General features: G+C 49.2%; 3 protein-coding genes across 5 annotated transcripts in view; 2 read left to right on the top strand and 1 right to left on the bottom strand.

Annotated features, from left to right (window-relative positions):
* Window positions 1-125, top strand: part of LOC133351896 (uncharacterized) — a 14835-nt gene extending 14710 nt beyond the window's left edge. Inside the window, exon 6 of the mRNA XM_061567475.1 lies at window positions 116-125. Within this exon, the coding sequence (XP_061423459.1) occupies window positions 116-125 (10 nt within the window). The remainder of the gene's footprint in view (window positions 1-115) is intronic.
* On the top strand, window positions 7-13207 carry ERCC8 (ERCC excision repair 8, CSA ubiquitin ligase complex subunit). 3 transcript variants are annotated; one of them, XM_061567451.1, is made up of 13 exons: window positions 7-301; window positions 1894-1989; window positions 2943-3044; window positions 3641-3764; window positions 4302-4383; window positions 4563-4631; window positions 5065-5131; window positions 6393-6517; window positions 6768-6892; window positions 7173-7370; window positions 7988-8077; window positions 8541-8649; window positions 9602-13207. In XM_061567451.1, the coding sequence occupies exons 1-12, from the start codon at window positions 225-227 to the stop codon at window positions 8601-8603; spliced, it is 1218 nt and encodes a 405-aa protein (XP_061423435.1). In that variant the 5' UTR covers window positions 7-224; the 3' UTR covers window positions 8604-8649; window positions 9602-13207. The 3 variants fall into 3 exon arrangements, with proteins under 3 accessions (XP_061423435.1, XP_061423434.1, XP_061423436.1); XM_061567450.1 differs by having other exon boundaries at window positions 8541-13207; XM_061567452.1 differs by lacking the exon at window positions 1894-1989 and having other exon boundaries at window positions 8541-13207.
* A 705-nt stretch (window positions 13208-13912) lies between these two features.
* LOC133351989 (uncharacterized) lies at window positions 13913-21053 on the bottom strand. The gene is made up of 2 exons (XM_061567656.1): window positions 18835-21053; window positions 13913-15035 (listed from the first exon to the last, which is right to left on the bottom strand). The coding sequence occupies exons 1-2, from the start codon at window positions 20152-20154 to the stop codon at window positions 15021-15023; spliced, it is 1335 nt and encodes a 444-aa protein (XP_061423640.1). The 5' UTR covers window positions 20155-21053; the 3' UTR covers window positions 13913-15020.
* Window positions 21054-21306: the final 253 nt, after the last annotated feature.

Below are 21306 nucleotides of genomic sequence, written 5' to 3'. Positions count from 1 at the left end.
TCATTGATTTAATCGATTGCATGGAGGTTGGTCGGTCGGCGATGCCGAGCCGCCTCATTCATGGGCCGGGGCCTACGCGACCTGAGCCTCGGTGCGGCCTGAGCGGGGGGAGAAGCCTGAAGTAGGCCGAAGTAGCGCGATATCGTTACCACTGTCTTTATTATTACCACTGCTGCGACAACAACAGTGGCCTTGTTATTATAGTTGCCTTGATGCTATGAGTCATGTTGGGTCTCCTGTCGTCGCGGCGCAACGGAGCGGACGAGCCGCCCAGGCTGCGCGTCGCCGAGTCCACGCGAAGGTGCGGCACGGGAGTGGGGGGGCCGCTCTGTTTTCTTGCTTGCGGCAGCATCAACAGCATCATCAGACATCAGCAGTGTGTCCAGCAGATGTCAATCGTTAAGGCTCTGCTAGACATGACGAGCGGTAGAGAGTTTGGTGTCGTTTTTGCTTTTTGTTGAAAGAGCGCGGACTACAGTAAAGTAGTTTTACTACAGGGTCCATTGGGGTTTCATGGGCCAACTAATCACAAAAGCAGCTCTAAGGAAATGGGTTTTCAACCTTTATTTAAAAGTGCATAGCTCCAGTGGCTTCCTAATCTCGGACAGAAGTGTTCCAAACGGCCGCAGAAGCGCATGCGATGCAGTGACCGCCTTTGTTCGATGGCTGGCCATCGAACTGGCTGCGAACACCGTCCGCTAGCTCAACCACCAAACCTCGATGTGAAGTAGACTCGATTATCCACGTGACGTTTATCTAATTTGCGGAGTAACCACGCACCTGAAATTTTTACAAAGTAATAACTCATGGATGTTCCCATAAGCCCAAATAAATAATCAAAAAAGGTATACCTTGTTATTCTTGGAAATGCTTATGTCAAGTAAAATACTTAAACCAAACAAATATGTGCTCCGGTTAGTCCGAAATCCACGTGATCGCCTCTACAGTACAGTCGTACATCTTTACAACAGTGGGCAGAGTTTGATGTTGATTGCCGTGGCTCTGCTATCCACTTAGTGGGCGGGAGCAGCAAAGTAATCACTGCACGCGCATCATTGATCGTCAGTTTTTGTCATTATCCGCGATTTTGAATTATCCACGGCTGTCCTCCCCGTCATGAGCATGGGTAATCGAGAGTCTACTATAGTTTTCCTATGTGGATGTGAAAGCTGGACAGTTACAAAGCCCTGAAGCAAACTAGAAGCAGCAAAAATGTGTTATTTCAGAAGGCTGTAAAAAAATCCTCTGGAATAGACAACATGATTTAAATACATGTATTTCAGAAAGCAGAAAGAGAATAAGAATAAATAATGAGAGAACGACAGACTAAATATAATGTTTTGACTGGGGAAATGATGGTGAATTAAGTACAGAAGCAATTGGATATACAGTAAATGGGAGTATCTTCAGTACATATCACGGAAAGAGCTAAATGTAAGGCCATGATTGCAGACATCTTTGAGAAGAACATGGCAAATGAGAACGAGAGAGATCCTCAGCATAATCCATGCAAGGGTTGTTGTACTGCTTGAGATTTCTCCCGTGAGTGCCAGGTGTCCTTTTGTGTGTGCATGATGGCGAGCGGTAGTGTAGCGGTCCACACGCTGCATTACGAACTCGGCAACACGATTTAGATTCCCGCTAACGGCCAACACCAGTGACGATTATCTGAACCGGTCCTGGGCCTCCCCGAGGTTAACTCAGTCTTAAATGAGTACCTGGTGTGATGTGTAAACATCGCCACTGGGGAGATAAAGGCCACAGTGCATGGTGCTGGCCACCCACCTCGTGTGCCGTGTCGGCCTTCATAGGTGTTCACTAACAGCACTTGCCCAAACAGTCTGTTTAGGCTATACGGGGGATCTTTGTCTTTTGTCTTTGTGAGCTGTGCAGGGTGTTCAACCTGGAGCTGAGCAGTGAGCGGGATGTAGAGTGCGTGCACAGCAGTGGCGTCAATGTCCTCGACATCGACCAAGCAGAAAATAAGTAGTGCGTGGCTACACCAGCAGCATATAAATTGTCGCCTAACATGCGTGTTCTTCTTTTGTATAATAATAAGTCCATCTTGTAACACGCCAATCAGTATTACACACACTCTCAAAGACAGAAAACTAGTCGGAGGCATGAGGAACCACAGACAAGCAGGAAGGCAGCCGCGCAGTGAGCCAGCACCAATAATTGCCTAAGCTCTGCGGTCGTATATAGTAACGTGTTAAGTGTGGGTTTGTTGTACTGCCTTTAGAGTATTTGGCTGCTATAAATTTCCACGTGATAAGCCACTTTGTTGAGCTATCATTTGTGACCAGGTCGCTTCTGAAAAAGAGCTATAGCTCAGTGGGCTTCACCTGGTAAAATAAAAACATTGCTCAGTTTTTAGTTTAGTTTGGAAAGCCACAGTATGGCACCTCGACGCCCACGGGAAGTGAGTCTCACATCATCTGTGCGATCCACCAACCCTTTTCTCCAAAGTGATGTATAACAGGTGTAGTGTCAGCACTGCCCCAGCTATAAAGGAGTTGATCAGCAATTTTTGGTTATTTTCACATCGAGGTTTGGTGGTTGAGCTAGCGAACGGTGTTAGTAGCCTGGTAGTAGCCTGTTCGATGGCTAGCCATCGAACAAAGGCGGTCACTGCATCGCGTGCTTTCGGATGCGCTTCTGCGGCCGTTTGGAACACTTCCGTCCGAGATTAGGAAGCCACTGGAGCCTATGCACTTTTAAATCAAGGTTGAAACCCCATTTCTTTAGAACTGATTTTTGTGCTTAGTTCTCCTTCCGCCGCACCTCCAATTAGCATGGTTGGCAACGTACGGTCTGAAAGAAGTTCAACATACATGCATATATGCAATGCTTTCCAGAGAATAATGAAAGCCGGTGGTAGTGCCTGCGTGTTGCTATCTGTGTGAATGAAGTGGCTGTGGATGAATTTTTGTGCACAACAGTATGCTCTCTGGAGGAGCTGATGGAGTGATTGCCATCTACAACCTGGAGAATGTCTCCCAGAAACCTCAGTACACATGCAAGGCCATCTGCACAGTGGGCAGGTGACTAAATTATTTTCTTGTATTTATCAGTAGGCATCTTACCGTTCTTTGCTTCACCCCCCCCCCCCCAGTAATTTGATGAATTGTCACAATTCTGGGTCACGATAAAAAAAAACGTCTCACTTTAACTTCTTTGTTTTCTCTTTTTTTGTCATTTGCACAGCATGTATTACATTAGCCTAAATGAAACTGAATATCATGTTTATGCAAGTTGCATAAATTGTCTATTATTGTGAGCATTTTGAATCATTTTTTATTGATAAATAGATTCATAATTATCTATTCGTCGGGTGGTAGGATAGTCGTTGGCTGCACTACACGTTGCTGATATCTCCCCGTTAATTAAGGCGTCCCTGTTCTCCTCTCCCTGAGTGATAATTTCCTTCAATAATGTTCTGCATGTAAGTCCTATTCCTTCCACGGTTGGCTACATACGGTGCGAAATAAGTTGTACATACATACATTCCCCCTCTCTATAACTTCCTACTTGGCCTTAGAACTATAAATGTGCTTATGCTTTTCTGTGCAGCATCTTTAGATACATTTACAATCACAAATTGTATTGTTGTCAAGAGCACTTGTACCTGGCATTGCAGGTCCCATGCACATGTGCACCAGTACAGTGTGGAGACGGTGCAGTGGTACACCCACGACACAGGAATGTTTCTGTCAAGCTCCTTTGACAAGACACTCAAGGCATGGGACACCAATGCTCTGGAGGTGAGAACACATCTCGCCACTGTGGGCGTCACTGTGGAAAGATGTTAACTACCTTGCGTGGCATACAGGAGGTCGTGGGTTTGATCTCAACTCTGATGCCTGTATATTTGGAGTTTCCATTATGTCCCCATGGTCGCTTGAATTTTTCTCCGGGTCCTTTAGTTTTTCTCTCCACATTTAGAAACATGCGTTTAGAGTATTTGGCTGCTATAGATTTCCAAGTGATAAGCCACTTCGTTGAGCTATCATCTGTGGCCAGTTTGCTTCTGAAAAAGAGCTATATAGCCCAGTGGACTTTACCTGGTAAAATAAAAAATAGCTTAAATAGTGTGACCCATGTAGTCGACTACTCCTGCAACATCTCATTGGCTCTTCGCTGGACTATTGCGAGAAGAATGATGTGCTTTACTCGGAATTTGTAGCACGTGTTTGATGAGATATATCGAGTGTAAAATTATACCGCTAACGTGAACAAGAATGTATTTTAATAATTTGTTTTTGTTTTACATACTGCCGCTGGTGGGTTTCTTCATACAGCCGGCAGAAATTTACACATTTTCGGAAAAGGTTTATTGTCACCATATGTCTCCAATTGCAACGCAGCACTCCCTAATTGCAGGTAAGATTTAAATGTAGTATAACTTGGGTTTATGCAAAATAATTTTACAAGTTTTACTTTTTTTTAATTATATGATCCCAACCATGTTTTAATAAACCCTGATAACTGTAATAATTAAAGTTTTTTTTTAAATGCTTGTATTTAAATTCTGCTCTCGTTTTGCTCCCTGATGACTCAAGTTGGAACCAGTGGCAGCAAAGTGCAGCTGTGTGACCTGAGAACGGGCTCGAGCACTCACATCCTGAACGGTGAGAGCTGTTTTTGCTGTCTTGAGAGCACCCATAATGGTTGGCTTCACCACTATAGAGCAGGGGTGAGGTTTCTTATAGCCCACGGGCCGGCCACAGCCTATGTCATTACTTCGTACGGTCCGCGGCTTCACGAGACCTACCTCTTCAAAATGGCCGCCAAACTATCCATCACCGTTAGGATCTTAGCCATACTAATTGGTTACTGGAGGGCAATAATTTCAACCTGGCAACACCATGTTTCTAATGCCACTGTAAGGGCCTCTTGTAGTGACAGAAGCGACTTGGTGGTGTGCGTTAATACGTGGTTGCCTGCCAAAGGCAATGGAAAGTCCTCTTTGGCTCTCAGTAAGGAAAAGGGTTCCTAATCCCTGCTGTAACAACATGGAGTGTAGCGGAGTGGCACAGGTGCTGACTGCAGCTCCCCCTGCAGGCCACCGGAACGCGGTGCTCGCAGCTCGCTGGTCGACGCGGCACGAGTTTGTCCTGGCTACTGGAAGGTACCAGCCAAGTGAGCGCATGCCGCACTATACTGAAATAAAAATTGTTTACATTCAGCGCCCTTGCACAATGAATCTTGGAAACCCCCACGCATGTATTAGAAAATGAGAGAAAAGTAACCAGGTAGAAAGACTAAAGAGATAAGATAAGAGAAATAGAGGAGGCAGTTTTAAATATGCGTCTTCAGCCAGGGCTTAAAAGTCTCCATCGACCGCGAGGAATTTCTAAGCCTGGAGTGGCAGTTATGCTGACTAGGGCACAAACGATAGATCTGAGAGATCTCAGTGGAGTGTGTGGCTGAATCAACTCCTGGATGATATGTGATGGAGCAAGCTCATTTAAAGCCTACAACGTGAGTAGGAGAAGCTTAACCTCAATGTGGGTTTGAAAATAATCTGCCAAGTGCATCACTTATGTGTTTGATTTCAAATGCATACTCAATTAGCTCCCTTCGCATTTTGATAAATTGTCACAGGGTGGTTAATTTCGTTTTATTGTATTATGGATAATCAGTTTAACACATAGGCTTTCACGTGGTGGCGGGTTTAATGACACATTTATATTTACGCGATTTAACCCAAAAAAAAACCTCTTCTGGATTCTAGATAATCGCATGCAAAAAAACATTTGCAAAGCGATTATCGGTTTCACACATATATAAAGCTCCAGCCCTGTGTGCGTATGCATGTCTTTTTGAATGTATTATGCAGTGACCGATGGGGGCCCTGCCACTGGTGCCTTATTAGTCCATGAGCCCAGAGCGGATATTTCACTTGTTGATACTACTTGGGGTCACATAACTTTACTGGTTCCAATTTCTTTTCGTGGTCAATAATAGTAAATAATTATGTGGTAACCACTTGAATGGAGTGGGGGTTAGCAAATAATTCACCCCTATATGCCATGTAAATAAGTAGGTAAGAATAAAGTTTTGCTGCTTATTTAATACCAATTTCTGCTATGGCCCATGGACTATATATAATGCAATTTGCATGTACAGCATTTAGTTACAACTACATCTCTTATGATGGCTGCCGTTAACCACTTAAATTGAAATGTGCCGTGCGGTGGCTGCAAGGATAAAGTGAACTAATTACATGCAACAAATGTGGATACAAAATACTCTTAACAAAAATCTTACGTGCACATTTACATGTATTATGGGCATAATCTCTGTTAATCATTGTCGTTACACAAGTCCCATTACTCTGTGGTCGTGTGTGTGTGCATTTCTCTCACGCTTGTTCTGCTTAACACAAGTCGTGATAACAGTGCGAAGTTGTGGGACGTAAGGAAGGCCACTGGCTGTTTGCTCACCCTGGATCAGCACAAGGGTGAGGCCTGGGGAGGCTCCAAGTCCTCGAGCAGCAGAGACCGCAGCGGAAGTAGGAATGCAAGCCCCCCACTGTCTTCTCCACATTGGACGTTAGACCCAGCGTCGTGGCAACCCCATGCCCGCACACATAGCTTATCCCGTTTGTAACAATCTAACAAGGAATTACCGTCAGAGAGCCATATAACAAGGACAATTTTCGCACTAACGATTCCGTGACCCACACCAGGGCAAGCGGATTAATAAACGAACAAGCGAGGCCGTTTTCCTGCTAAGTGTGGTGCCGTTGTGAACATCTGCAGCACAGACATCACACGGCGGACACGTCAACGGGCTCTGCTTCACCAAGGATGGGCTCCACCTCCTCACCCTGGGCACGGACGACCGCCTCAAGCTCTGGAGGACCGACACGGGCACAAACCTTCTGGTAATGCAACACTTTTTTGCACAGGCGACATGTTTCATCTCGAGCAATTGGTGTCGTTTAGTATTCCTATTGAAACGAACCACGGATGTCCAGTGCTTGTACTGAAACAAGAGTTGGGTGTGGAGATGCCACCATTGCCAGACTTGACAGGCGAGCTGGAATAGCGCCGGAGCAAAGTAGAGTTGGAGCACATTTTCATATGGTCGGAATGGTGGTTGCTTCTTCACAGTCAGCCCATTATGGCTTCACAACTTGGCCCCGTACCCTCACTTTCCCACAGGTGAACTACGGCCGGGTCAGCAACGGTTCCCGCAAAGGGGTGAAGTTCGCCGTGTCGGCAGACTGCTCGCCAGACCTCGTGTTTATTCCGATGGGCAGTCATGTAACTGCGTTTGAGATCTACTCCGGGCGGGCACACACCCAGCTCAGTGGCCACTACAACAAGGTCAACTGCTGTGAATATTATTCAGACTTCCAGGTGAGAAAAGCCTCTTCAACTATGTGTACCCATCCATTTATCACTGCTCCGATGCGAAGTCGCACAAGGCAACAGGTCACGAACCCCCGCCACATGGTGTTTTTTAGGGACTTATTCTGTTTTCACTCATTGTCAATATCTTTACAAGAGCTGAGTGATTTGTGCCACTGGCTAGGATTACAATTTATGTATTTGTTACTGTAATTAAGTGCTATATACCAGTTAGAACTTTTTCGGAACAGGGAATAAAAAATATGTATGGCCTTCTAAAAACACGTTTTACTCGTAAACAGTGTAAAAATGACTTTTTTTATTTTGTCAAATTAATGCATCTAGAATGCAGGGAAAGTTTTAAGTCAAAATCAGGCCACATGTGACTGATTATGCCCATTCACATTTGTAATTAGGACACAAGTCTAAATACAATACATAAATCATACTGCTCAACACCAGTATTCGCTGTTCTAAGAGAAACAATTCCGTTATTGGAATTACAATCTACTCAACATGTATAACGACATTTTGATTCAAATAAGCCGAGTTATTTCTTCAGCTTCTGAATGGAAACCCAGACGAGAGGTATAGATGCTCAATGGCTCATGTCTGGCACTTCACAGGAGCTGTATAGTGGCGGTAATGACAGTAACATCCTGGTCTGGGTGCCCAACATGGGCAGGACTCAACCGGAGGAGGAAGAAACAGACAAGGTGAGACACCTCTAGGGTCATTGGAACTGCAAAACAATAATTAGAATGTATGCTTGATGAGAGTGCCATTATTGCCGTGGCCTCTCGGAGCACTTTACTTGCGTCATATCTCAACACATTTGTAAGGGCACTCCCAGTAGCAGCTGTCCCTGTGCATCACAAGGTGGTGACTTGGTACCTGACCTGCAAATGTTAGTCTGCCAGGAGGGGGTGATGATTCCTATGTGGAGACACAATTGAGTCATTTTGGGATTACAGAATGTAATAAACCACGAAACATATAAAAGCCATTACTTGAAAACTACCGATTAAACATTTTATTACGTACGATTATCGCACATATATGGGGCCGTATAAAAAACATTTGAACTTGGTATTTTTTGTAATAAAAATTCATTTTTGTGTTGATAACAAATGTATTTGAGCTGAATAATAATGTGTTTTGTTTTCTTGTACAATGCAGAAGTCTGGAAGCAAGCAGCGCAGTGGCTTCCAGGATTCCTGGAGCAATAGCGATGAAGATTAAGTTGGACGGGGACCACCAGCTGATGATGACGATGATGACAACGCATGTATACGTATTTTTACTGCATCATTTTTTCTCTGCGTCCAGTTGTACAATTTTTTTTTTAATGTAATAAGATAACGGTGGGTTTACACTTTTATACCATGTGCCGATGGAGTCGAATAATGGCGTCTTATCATAGCACATTAAAAAGTGTGATAACTTTTTTGCTTTAATTAAGACGTGAGTGACTTATACTGGGAGTGTTTTTTTCTTGTTCTCGTTATTGTCCAAGTGGGTGTAGGTGCAATGTCTTGATCTGAAAGCTGCCTTAATGGGTAGAGTTTAACTGGTTCCGGTTTATTGAGCAGCAGAGCACGAAGCCAGCAGAAACTTAGTCCATATCCTTTAGTATTTACGTGTTATGTGAAGGAGTACAGAGTAGCTTGTTACATATTGATCCACACAAGTTTGACAGTAGCTTCCTGTTCGTTGAGTAGCAAAGCCAATAGGACTGGGGTGGGGTCATACAATTTCGCTATTACACTGTTGTCCTTTCCCCGTAATTCCGATTAACACGGTTGGCTACGTACAGTGCGACCAACATACACACGTACATACCTCAGCTGGGGTCTTCAATGATGGCTTGGCTATGCAGACAGGTGCACATCTATGTTAAAACACGATCATTGCCAACTCGACGTGTCACATTTATTGTAATGTGGATTTATTTAACAATACCAGTGGGTGAGTATGGACGTAATGATGCAGCAGTTCATAAATATATATTTCAGCTCAATACATTAATTTGATTCACATGTTTTAATGTAAGTGGTTCACAGGACCCCTCACACTTTTAAGAGGGCAATATAATTCACAGTTTAAAGATGCTGTTTTCTTGAATCAAATTCTGATCCTACTGAATGGTTACGTTTTTATTGCAAGGGGTGGGTATGAACTATATTACCTGTCGATCATAATGATGATTGTATAACTCTGGCTCCCTTATCCTCACGCAGTGACTGTACTGCAATGGGAACACCGGGGGGGCGGATGGACACATTTTTAACGTCACCTCACAAGTAACTTTCACGGAATGTGATGCTTCAATTTCAACCAACGTGAACGTTGACGGTGCAAGGTGGTGGAACCGGGATTGGTGACATTTCACTTGGCACTCGGTACCTCTTAGGGCAGCGGTCGGGAACCTATGGCTCGCGAGTCATATATGGCTCTTCCGGTGACGGCATATGGCTCCCAGACAATTTTGAGTTGAAAAAAATAAAAATAAAAAAAATCAGTTTGGAACTGATTTTAAAATACTTGTGATATTGCTTAATAATATTTGTGTCATTTAAAAGTAAACAGAAATTAGTTTTGAAGATAAATTTCACGGGTCACGCCTGCACGAAGCTCAACCTCACCACGTACGAACCAGACTACAAGGCCAACAGCAAAACCATGCAGCACCAGAAGTCGCATTAAAAGTAAGACATATTTAATTTATTATACGTTAAAAATACTATATGGCTCTCAATGAAATATATTTAGAAATATTTGGCTTTTATGGCTCTCCCAGTCAAAAAGGTTCCCGACCCCTGTCTTAGGGGCAGCAAACCGAGGAATCGCCCCTCCAACCCTTCATTCACATCCAGGTCCCTTCACACACCATGTGATGTTTAGCCGGTGCTGCTGCTGCTTCTACTAAATGTGGCGATCATCAACCCAACCCTCTCGTTAATGTGATTCAACGTTTGGAGGCCATATTTCCCTATTTAACTACCACATCGGCGCCATTCAGAAGCGAGATCCTGCCATGGGATATTTCGCACATGTTGAATTTGTTCAGAAAGTATGAGATACGTGGTATTTTTTTATCCTTTGGATATCGATCTCTTATAAAGGGTGGATAATATATTTAAGCACCAGTCCCTCGCACACAACTAGTTCTCCAGCTTGTCAAGTGTACATAGTTCATAGCAGGATACGTCGATCACTGGCCTGAGTCACACCTTGTGCCAATTTAATATTTAGAAATGGACCTCAAGCAAAAACTGGCAAGTTGTGGAGGACGGTGTGAATGTGATGAGGCCAACATTCGTCGGATGTGCTGCTCATTTGTGAGCTGGTTTGTTTCACTTTTATATTTATCACCACCATTCCTCAGTTTAAAAATTGTAATAAGTTATCCCATTGGCCGTTAAAGCACATGACATTTCACCAATCCTGTGCTATCCCCATGTAAATGAAATCTCAGAGTGTCACACTGAACGTTCTTTCTTCAGCTGAGGGTGGGTGATGGCAAGTCATGAGATGCTGGTTAGATATGTATTCAGCCCCCCCACTGCTAGACGTGATCACCAACAGCTTCCCTTTCAGTGGTGATGTGCTGTCTCTAATGTGCCCTTGCAGGCACTTGGTATCGACATTATCACAAGGGACCATCTGTTTAACACGTAGGCTTTCGCGACCAATGTTATTCATAATCAACGTTTTTGGGTTTAGATCGCGTTTATTTATAAATGTGTCGTAACCCTCCACCACCCGACACGGCCAATCAGTAAAAATGTGTCACGTTGACAAAGACAAATAGTTCACTGCTTTAGCCCACCGGTGTGTTGAAGCCACAACATTTACAATTTGAGTACGACGTTTCGCTGGTAATTGCAACCAGCATCATCGGGCAATTCGCCAGAATGGTGAGGCTCTGCTGTGTCTCCCGTTCTTATATAGAGCAGCAGCAGCGTGACGTCATCATTAACTCATTAACTCATCAGGTGCAAAGATTCAAGGGGGGAGTGATTGTAATTATATACTAGATTAGTAATCAGGCTATTGTTACGATATGAGATTAGTCGATTAGTAATCATGTGGAATGTGTTTTATTGTGGTTATGCTACATTAGTAATCAGTTAGTGGTTGTTTCCCTTATAAGTAATTGTAATGTATCTTATTTAATAATACGCTTCCAGGCCGCACTAAGCCTGTAGCTGTCTGAGCGATTAAAGTTATTTCTGTTTCTCTCAATTTCAATCGATTCTCTAATTAGTCTTTGCCAGTAGTAACTAGTTTTACACAACACTTCCACGTTGTCAAAATCAATTGAGTGTCCCTGTTGGCATGCATGTTCTGCTACTGCCGACAGTTGTGTTTGTGATAGTTTAATATTTCTCTGGTGTTTTAGTCTTACACTAACGTTACGCCCTGTCTGTCCAATATAGCATCTGCCACATACACAATTAATCCGATATACACCTTCTGTTGATAATTTAGGTAATTCGTCTTTAGTGCACGTTACTAGTTGTTGAATTTTGTGTACTGTACCAAATCTTACTGTAATGTTTTGCTTTTGCAAAACACGGGCTAATTTATCAGTTACTCCTGAGATAAATGGTATTTTTATTGTTTTAATAATCTGATCGCTTTCAGCAGTGTTGCTTTGCGATCGTGATTTGGCTTTTAGTGCTCTGTTAATTTGAGCATTATTGTAGCCATTCTGTCTTAGTGCTTCTTTAACATGTTTAATCTCTCTCACTAGACTTTCACCATCTGACACTGTTTTAGCCCGATGTATGAGCGTCTTGATAAGAGAGGATTTCTGAGCTGGGTGATGATGCGAATCTGCATTCAGATAGGCATCAGTGTGCGTTGGCTTTCTGTAAACGCTGTGTGTTATTTTACCGTTTGGGCCATGCCCAAGTAAAATATCCAGGAACGGGAGTGTGTTATTCACCTCCATTTCCATGGTGAACTGAATGGCCGGGTTTTGTGCATTGAGATGATTTAGAAAATCGTTAAGTGTATCTTTACCATGTGGCCAGACAACCAAAGTGTCATCCACATATCTAAACCAAAAGGATGGTTTTAATGTGCTCGAGGCAAGTGCTCTGGTTTCAAAGTTTTCCATGTACAAATTTGCTATAGCAGGAGATAAAGGAGAGCCCATTGCTGCTCCCTCCCTTTGTTTAAAGAATTCGCCTCTCCATAAGAAGTAAGTGTTATTTAAACAATGGTCTGCGAGTTTCGGAATATCTTTTGGTAAACCTGTATTCTTTACCAGTGTATCAAGTAATTTAAGCGACTCGCTCACTGGAACCTTAGTGAATAGCGAAATCACGTCAAAACTCACCAAAATATCATTTTGGTGAGTTTTGACGTGTCAGTACAATTGGCTCTGCCACCTATAAATTAGCAAAATATGTAACTAAACAAATTCAGCCTTACATCGGTAGGACATCATCATTCATAAGAAATTCAGAACATCTTGTGAATATGATCAAAGATATTAAACTTAACCCTAATGATATTTTGATGATGCTGGTTGCAATTACCAGCGAAACGTCGTACTCAAATTGTAAATGTTGTGGCTTCAACACACCGGTGGGCTAAAGCAGTGAACTATTTGTCTTTGTCAACGTGACACATTTTTACTGATTGGCCGTGTCGGGTGGTGGAGGGTTACGACACATTTATAAATAAACGCGATCTAAACCCAAAAACGTTGATTATGAAGGGACCATCTGTGAACTTTACTGAGCACAAGTTTGGGAGCTGCAGTCATTACCAGAACATGCAGTCTGTATCAATGGTTTTCAATGTTCGTTTATTAAAGGACTCTTCCACTGTGTCTGTCTCCGTTGTCCTTTATTTGGGTTCGTACAACTTTGCCCGCACGGCGCCTCACTCAGAGTCTCCTCCACCTCCCGCTCGGCAGCCCTTCTGCTGCCGTCGCTCACGTAGCCTTGCTGCTGGCTCCCGATGCAGCTCCGCTGCTGGCTTTTCTCTCAGCCTCTCCGCCCTCGATCTGCAGCCCCACCGCTGCTCTCCGTCTTCCCCGTGCCCGGACACCGCTGGCCAACGGTGCCGAGTCCCGTCCTGTGGCGATCACGCCACTTTCCACCTCCTGCCCTGCGTGGCCTCCTCCCGTCTTTATTCTTACACTCTCCCCCGACTCTTCCGGTTCCCGCCCTTAAGAGCTCTCCCTTCTCCCCACGTGACCCAACTCCTCCCCCCTGTTACGTCATATCCGCGAGGCCGTTTACGCTCGTGTAAAGTAGTAACTCGGCAGGAGACGACTTCACGGGTAGCACACTCTTTATTTTCACCAACTTGTAGTTACACGGATGACTAACACCCTACTTCGTTACACGGGTGACCAACACCCACTTAGCTACACGGGTGACGGACACCCACTCAGCTACGACTTCGTTACACGGGTGACCAACACCCACTTAGCTACACGGGTGACGGACACCCACTCAGCTACGACTTCGTTACACGGGTGACCAACACCCACTTAGCTACACGGGTGACGGACACCCACTCAGCTACGACTTCGTTACACGGGTGACCAACACCCACTTAGCTACACGGGTGACCCACACCCACTCAGCTACACGGGTGACCCACACCCACTCAGCTACTCGGGTGACTAACACCCACTCAGCTACACGGGTGACTAACACCCACTCAGCTACACGGGTGACTAACACCCACTCAGCTACACGGGCTCTTACGCCCCGTCGCCGTCCGGGACACACCCAGCCGGGGTGCCCGTCTCGGCTCTGGGTACCACCGTCCCGACCCACACGGGCGTCGGACTACGGTCCCCCCAGTCTCGGCTCCGAGCCACACAGGGCCCCTATCTCCTCCACCCCGTCTTCGGTCTTCAACTGGTTAACACTGACCACGAGTGCTCTCGCGCGTCCCCCTTTATACCCCTCCTGCGGACGTCGCTGAGAGTACCCACTTATCTGACCAATCACTGCGCACTCGCTACGATCCTCTCTTCCCAGCTTGTGTGAGCGCGCCTCACCACCGGCGCGCGCGTCCATGCCACGCCCACACTGCGTTCCCAACCCCGCGCCCCGTGATCCCTCACTGCCGGCGCACGTCAATACCACCACTACATCACCCCCTACCACATAGCTCGCAGCCGACCCGGCTGCTAATAAACCATACAACACCCCTTCACTCCCATGTGTGCCCCGTAACATAACACAACATGAACACCGCAATCCGCAAAACCCAGCAACCGCCCCACCCGCAACAAGAACAACATGCACAATCCGGCGAGTGGCAACGATACTGTGTATGCGGAAAGAGTAACAATAAAAAAAAAATTTCTTTAATCATTTTCTCTTCTTTTCTCTCCGACTCATGCAATGTCCCAATGTCCGAGCGTCCCTTGAACGGGACATTACCCCGGCAGAGGGGGGGAAGCCGGCAACGAAGTCGGGCTTTAACAAAAAAAGAATATATTTTTTTTTTTTTTTCATGAAAAGTGTTGCGTCCTTGATCGAGTCCGCCTTGCCGGACCGTCGTACGGCACAGGACGCAGTTGGCCATCCGGCAGCGCCGGCAGTTCAGGGAGGCATGGGACAGACATCGGGGCTCCGTGCGAGCCCCGGGGTTCCGGTTCCCGACGGTCAACAGCCGTCAGGTCCGAGACACCTGGGGGTGGGTCAGGTGGAGACACGTGAGGATCAGCCTGCGACACATCCCTCCCCGAGTCGACGGTCACATCCCACGCTCGGTCGTCACGGCACAACCCGGGGTCACGCGGCGCCGCGTAGGGTTTCAGTCGGGAGGGGTGCACGTACCAACGGCGTTTTCCCCATTTAATCTGTATACTCTGGGGTCGTGCAACCCGCACAATTTCCACCGGTCCCCTCCACGGTCTCAACAGTTTGGGGGACGTAGCCAACGGTGCGTGTGGACAATGCAGCCAGGCTTTATCGCCCGGTTCCCAATTGTGCGTACGCACCTTCCGTTCATGCAATCGCTCGTTCGCGATCTGCCGAGAGCGTGAATTCAATCTCGCAGCCTCTCGCGCCTCCCCCAATTTGGCGATGTTAAACTTAATGTGGTCTGCCAATTTAGATTTTGCACGTGGCTGTGAAATCCCCAGTTGGACGTCCATGGCCGGATCAGCCTCCCGCCCATACATCAGAAAAAATGGAGAAAACCCCGTCGCCGCATGGGGTGCCATCCGATAGGCCGCTAGTACCCCCGGTACCTGTAAGTCCCAATCCACCTGGTCGTCGCATACCTGTTGGCACAGCATAGACGTAATCGTCCTGTTCAGACGTTCAACCATACCGTCAGTCTGCGGGTGGTACGGGGAGGTACGTACTTTCTTCGTACCCAACAGGTCGCACACCTCGCGCAACAAAACACTCGAAAAGTTTTTCCCTTGATCCGTGAGCAAGCGTTCGGGGGCGCCTTTGTCCAAAACGTAACCTTGGACAAAGGCGTCCGCCACCGCCGCAGCCGACTGGTTGGCGAGTGGCCACGCCATGGGCCAGCGGGTGAAGTACTCTACGCCAACCAGCAGGAACTTATTTCCCCGAGGTGTGGTGGGAAAGGGCCCCAGGATGTCTAGCGCGACCAATTCGTTCGTGCGCGAAACTTGAATGGATTGAAGCGGTGGATTAGCCGCTATTGGTGGCGGTTTTCTTTTAGCGCACCCTACACACCCCTTAAGAATGTTCGCCACGTCACTGCCCATCCCAGGCCAATAGTAGTCTCGCTGAATGAGGGCGAGCGTTTTGTGAAACCCCAGGTGCATGAGTCGTTCATGGGCAGCCAGGACGACTTTACCCCGTACAGCAACCGGCACCACAAGCACGTGACGCCGGGACATGGAGTCCCACTTCATCAAGAGGCCCTGTCTGCACACCCAGGAACCGACCCGCGTTTCCCCGCCCTCGGGAACGTTAACCTTCCGACGTAGCGCGAGTAGGGAGCTGTCGGCCATTTGCAAACGGCCCCACTCGATGAGAGGCAATGCTAACAGCGAGTCCCTCCCCGTGGGGGCGTCGACCCCCGTCGTATCCGTGGCGGCTAGCACCACTTCCGCGGGAACATCGACAGAAGGTTTACACCGCGCCGATCCCAACTGACATGCGCATTCCGTACGCGTCGGCAACCGTGACAATGCATCCGCATTCGAGTGGCGCAACCCCTTGCGGTAAATCGTCGTGAATTGGTAGTCCTGAAGGACCTCCAACCATCGGGACAATTGGCCGGATGGCTGCGCCACCCGCATAGCGTATTGGAGAGCCGCATGGTCCGTGCGAACCGTAAAGTGACGGCCATACAGATACGGCCTGAATTGCTGTATAAAAAACACGATCGCCAGCAATTCACGCCGTGTCACACAGTAGCGTTGTTCCGCGGGGGACAGAACCCTGCTACCGTAGGCGACCACCCGTTCGACCCCCCCGACCACCTGTGAGAGCACTCCCCCGATACCCGTGTTACTGGCATCCGTGTCGAGCACAAACGGTTGCGTGAAATCGGGGTAACACAAGGGGGGAGCCTGCACCAAGGCGTCACGCAGGGAGCAGAACGCGGCCTCCTCCTCCGGCCCCCAGTGAAACCGCACCCCTTTAGCCGTCAAGGCGTGCAGGGGCCTGGCTATGGTGGCAAACTGTTTGACAAAACGACGGTAATAGGAGGCAAATCCTATGAAGCTGCGGACTTCAGTGACAGAGGTCGGTGTTGGCCATGAGCCGACGCATTCCGTCTTAGCAGGGTCCGTCGAGATCCCCGAACGGCTAACGATATGGCCCAAATACCTGACCGATTCCCGAAGCAGAAAACATTTAGCCGGTTTAAATTTAAGCTTCGCGGAACGCATCCTGAGAAACACTGCCCTCAGTCGCTGGAGGTGCTCCTCAAAAGTTCGGCTGAAAACGATGATATCGTCGAGGTAAATCAAACAGGTGTCCCATTGAAGGCCTGACAAAACCAATTCCATGAGCCTCTGGAACGTGGCAGGAGCGGAATGTAAACCCATGGGCAATCGGTTGAACTCAAATAGGCCTCCCGGTGTCCGGAAAGCGGTTTTAGGTTTTGATTCGTCATCGAGGGGCAATTGCCAAAATCCCGAAAGCAAATCGAGCGTCGAAAAAAACTGTGCTCCTGCCAAGGCATCCAGCGACTCATCCATCCTGGGGAGCGGATACGCATCGGCCATTGATATTTTGTTTAGGCGGCGGAAATCAACACAGAACCGCAGGGATCCATCCTGTTTTTTAACCAAGACGATAGGAGCACCCCACGGACTGGAAGAGGGCGCAATGATGTCGGCCGCCAACATGTCATTTACTGCTGACTGCACATGCTCCTTCTCGGCTGGACTGAGCCGGAAGGGATTCTGTCGAATAGGGGCCGCATCCCCAGTCTCTATGTGGTGGCGCAACAGGTCTGTGCAGCCAATGTCGTACTTGTGCCTGCTAAACACGTCAGCGAACTCGAGCAGCAAGCCCCTCAATGCACCCCTCTGCACACTGGACAAGGTACTGGACCCGGCACACAACGAGTCCAACCACTCCGTCCCCTCCTCACTTTGGGGATGCGTATCGACATGCGAATCGGCGTGAGCAACGAGCTGTTCCTCGACGGGCAGCGGCGCGGCGTGAGCGAGCACCGTTCCCTGCGTAATCACGGCCGGCCGCGACCCCGTATTCAGGACCACAACGAACGGCTCACTGTCCCCCCTCACCATGGTCTGGGCCACCGCTAAGTCGAGGTCCCCTTTAGCCCTGTTAGACGGCCCCAATAGAACTCCCTGCGCCCCCGCATCCGCCCCAAGGGGTTTTCTCAACCGAAGGGGCACCAACATTTGCGATCCCGGGGGCACCCGTACAGTCCGGGTTGCCAGCGCCTGCACCGTCGCACAAGCCGTGCGTATCTTATTTGGACTCTTCAAAAACTCAACCCGCCGACCCGATGGAAGCTCAATGCAGGCCTGGTCTATGAGAATTTTTATGGGCATCTTAGACAGAAAATCCGTGCCTAGTAAACAAGGAACGGCCAACGATGATGATACAAAAATAGGACCCGCCAATTTAATGTCGCCAATACAAATATTCGCCCGAATCTGGCCGATGATTCCCAAAGATCCCCCGTTTGCCGCGTAAAACGGTACGTCCACCGGCAGAAGTGGTCGACATTGTACGGGAAGAATATTATAAATCAGGTCCGAAATAATAGTGGCCGACGCACCCGTGTCCACGAGCACCCGGACCTCAACCCCGTCAATGTACCCCGTTACCACGGACGACCCGGCCGACGCAGCCACAATCCTGTGGGCTAATTCGGACCACTCGACTGCCTTCGGGCCGTACGCGGACCCCTCTCGCCGAACCGAACCCCCGGCGCCCATACCCGGTCCCCCCACCGCTAAGCGGCGACCCGAATGTGCCGTGCTTGTGGACCGAACGTGTGAGGTGCCGCGACTTGCCGGGTTCAGTTGGGATGTCTTGAGTCCCTGGGCGTCGTCCGGACGTGGTCCCGCGGTGCGTTGACGCGGGGCCCGGCATCCCGACGCGACGTGGCCCCGAAGGCCGCAGTTGTAGCAGACGACGAGGGACGTCGTGGGTTTCGGTTGCTCCAGCTTGCGGGAGGAGCGTGTGGGCGAACGACCGCCCGTTCTCCACTCCCCCGGCCTCGAACCCGCGAAGGCCTCCTCCCGAGGCACAGCAGGCTGAGGTCCGATGATCGTGGCGGTCGGTGCCCCGTTCTCCACCGATGCGCAGACGACCGTCGGCTTCTGCTGTAGGACCTCGTAAGCGTGGATACTCGTGGCAATCCCCAGGGAGCAGATGTCCATCTCGTCCGCCGTATTAATGGGAACTCCCAATCCGTGAGCCAGCGCCAGCAGCTGCTCCGTCACCATGGCGTCCTTCCCCTCCTTGTCCATACGGGGAAAAGCTGAATCTGCCAGGGCGAGCAGCGCCGTGCGATAGGCGAGCGTTGTTTCTCCAACCACCTTCCGTCGATCGTAGAACTGGTGGCGACAGGTCGAGGGCGGCCCGAACACCTTGGCCAACAGGTGCAGCGCGGCCTGGAGCGTGGAGCGGGACGACCTCGGGGCAGACGTGAAGGCCGCAAGCGCGTCGTCGTCGAGCATCGCTGGCAGCGCGCGCAGGGCAGTGGTGTCGGACCACCCCGACATTTCTTGATGCGCGATGAACCGTCGCTGGAAGGCTCCCCAGTCGCCCCCGTCCGCCTTGAACACCGACAGCGCGGGCAATCGTTGCTGGAGAACTCGATCGTCGTCGTCGTCGTTGGAGCGATTTTCCCGCGCGCCGCTGTGGTTGTAGAAAATGTCGGCTCCCTCTGCAGGCGCAAAATGGAGAGCTCCGGCGCTCGCCGATGACGCGGGCTGCGCTGTGTGGAGACCTCTGGCCACGTGGTGTCCTCGTTTCCCGCCAAGCGGAGTCGGGCCCTCAAAAATGGCGCCAACTCCCAAACTTTTGGCGCGAAACGCCGTATGGCGGGAACCCTCCAGCCGCGCCGCCTCTTCCAACCCCGCAGGCGTTCCTCCGGCCGCTGGAACGGAGATCTCCGCCAAGATTGCAGCGGCGGCGAGCAGCAACTCCGCCAGGCGGGAATGTGCGTCCTGCAGGCTGGTGTCGGAGGCGGGCGGAGCATCGGCCATTTCCGCGAAGTGCTGCATCGGCGGCAACTCCTCGTCCTCTCCTCCCGAGGGTGGTGTCACCGGTACGTCGTCGTCTCCCCGGTCTTGCACGTGGGAACGAGAAGTCTTCCTTGTGTCCATTTCTCCTTGAAGACAGGTTTACTTCTGACGCCAGTTGTAAAGTAGTAACTCGGCAGGAGACGACTTCACGGGTAGCACACTCTTTATTTTCACCAACTTGTAGTTACACGGATGACTAACACCCTACTTCGTTACACGGGTGACCAACACCCACTTAGCTACACGGGTGACGGACACCCACTCAGCTACGACTTCGTTACACGGGTGACCAACACCCACTTAGCTACACGGGTGACGGACACCCACTCAGCTACGACTTCGTTACACGGGTGACCAACACCCACTTAGCTACACGGGTGACGGACACCCACTCAGCTACGACTTCGTTACACGGGTGACCAACACCCACTTAGCTACACGGGTGACCCACACCCACTCAGCTACACGGGTGACCCACACCCACTCAGCTACTCGGGTGACTAACACCCACTCAGCTACACGGGTGACTAACACCCACTCAGCTACACGGGTGACTAACACCCACTCAGCTACACGGGCTCTTACGCCCCGTCGCCGTCCGGGACACACCCAGCCGGGGTGCCCGTCTCGGCTCTGGGTACCACCGTCCCGACCCACACGGGCGTCGGACTACGGTCCCCCCAGTCTCGGCTCCGAGCCACACAGGGCCCCTATCTCCTCCACCCCGTCTTCGGTCTTCAACTGGTTAACACTGACCACGAGTGCTCTCGCGCGTCCCCCTTTATACCCCTCCTGCGGACGTCGCTGAGAGTACCCACTTATCTGACCAATCACTGCGCACTCGCTACGATCCTCTCTTCCCAGCTTGTGTGAGCGCGCCTCACCACCGGCGCGCGCGTCCATGCCACGCCCACACTGCGTTCCCAACCCCGCGCCCCGTGATCCCTCACTGCCGGCGCACGTCAATACCACCACTACACTCGCATTACATTCGTATAACATACATGAATAAAATATTCGACCAAAAGTAAAGTACTGGATGCGAATCCAACTGAGTTTGTCATGGAACCGGCAAGCTCACCACCACTAGCTCTAACAACGAGACACGTTTGGGCGAATTGCTTTAAACAAAATGGATCTGGCAGTCACGGTCGATTGTTGGGGGGAGTGTTCATTGCTTATTGTGTCATTAACCACTGCTGCTATGATTATGGTGATTTACAATTAACATGG

This window comes from Lethenteron reissneri, chromosome 39, assembly GCF_015708825.2.
Source record: "Lethenteron reissneri isolate LAM-NWPU_2019-01 chromosome 39, ASM1570882v1, whole genome shotgun sequence".
Lineage (NCBI taxonomy): Eukaryota > Metazoa > Chordata > Hyperoartia > Petromyzontiformes > Petromyzontidae > Lethenteron > Lethenteron reissneri.
The sequence above is the reverse complement of the archived record's forward strand: the minus strand, read 5'-3'. Positions and strand labels throughout refer to the sequence as shown.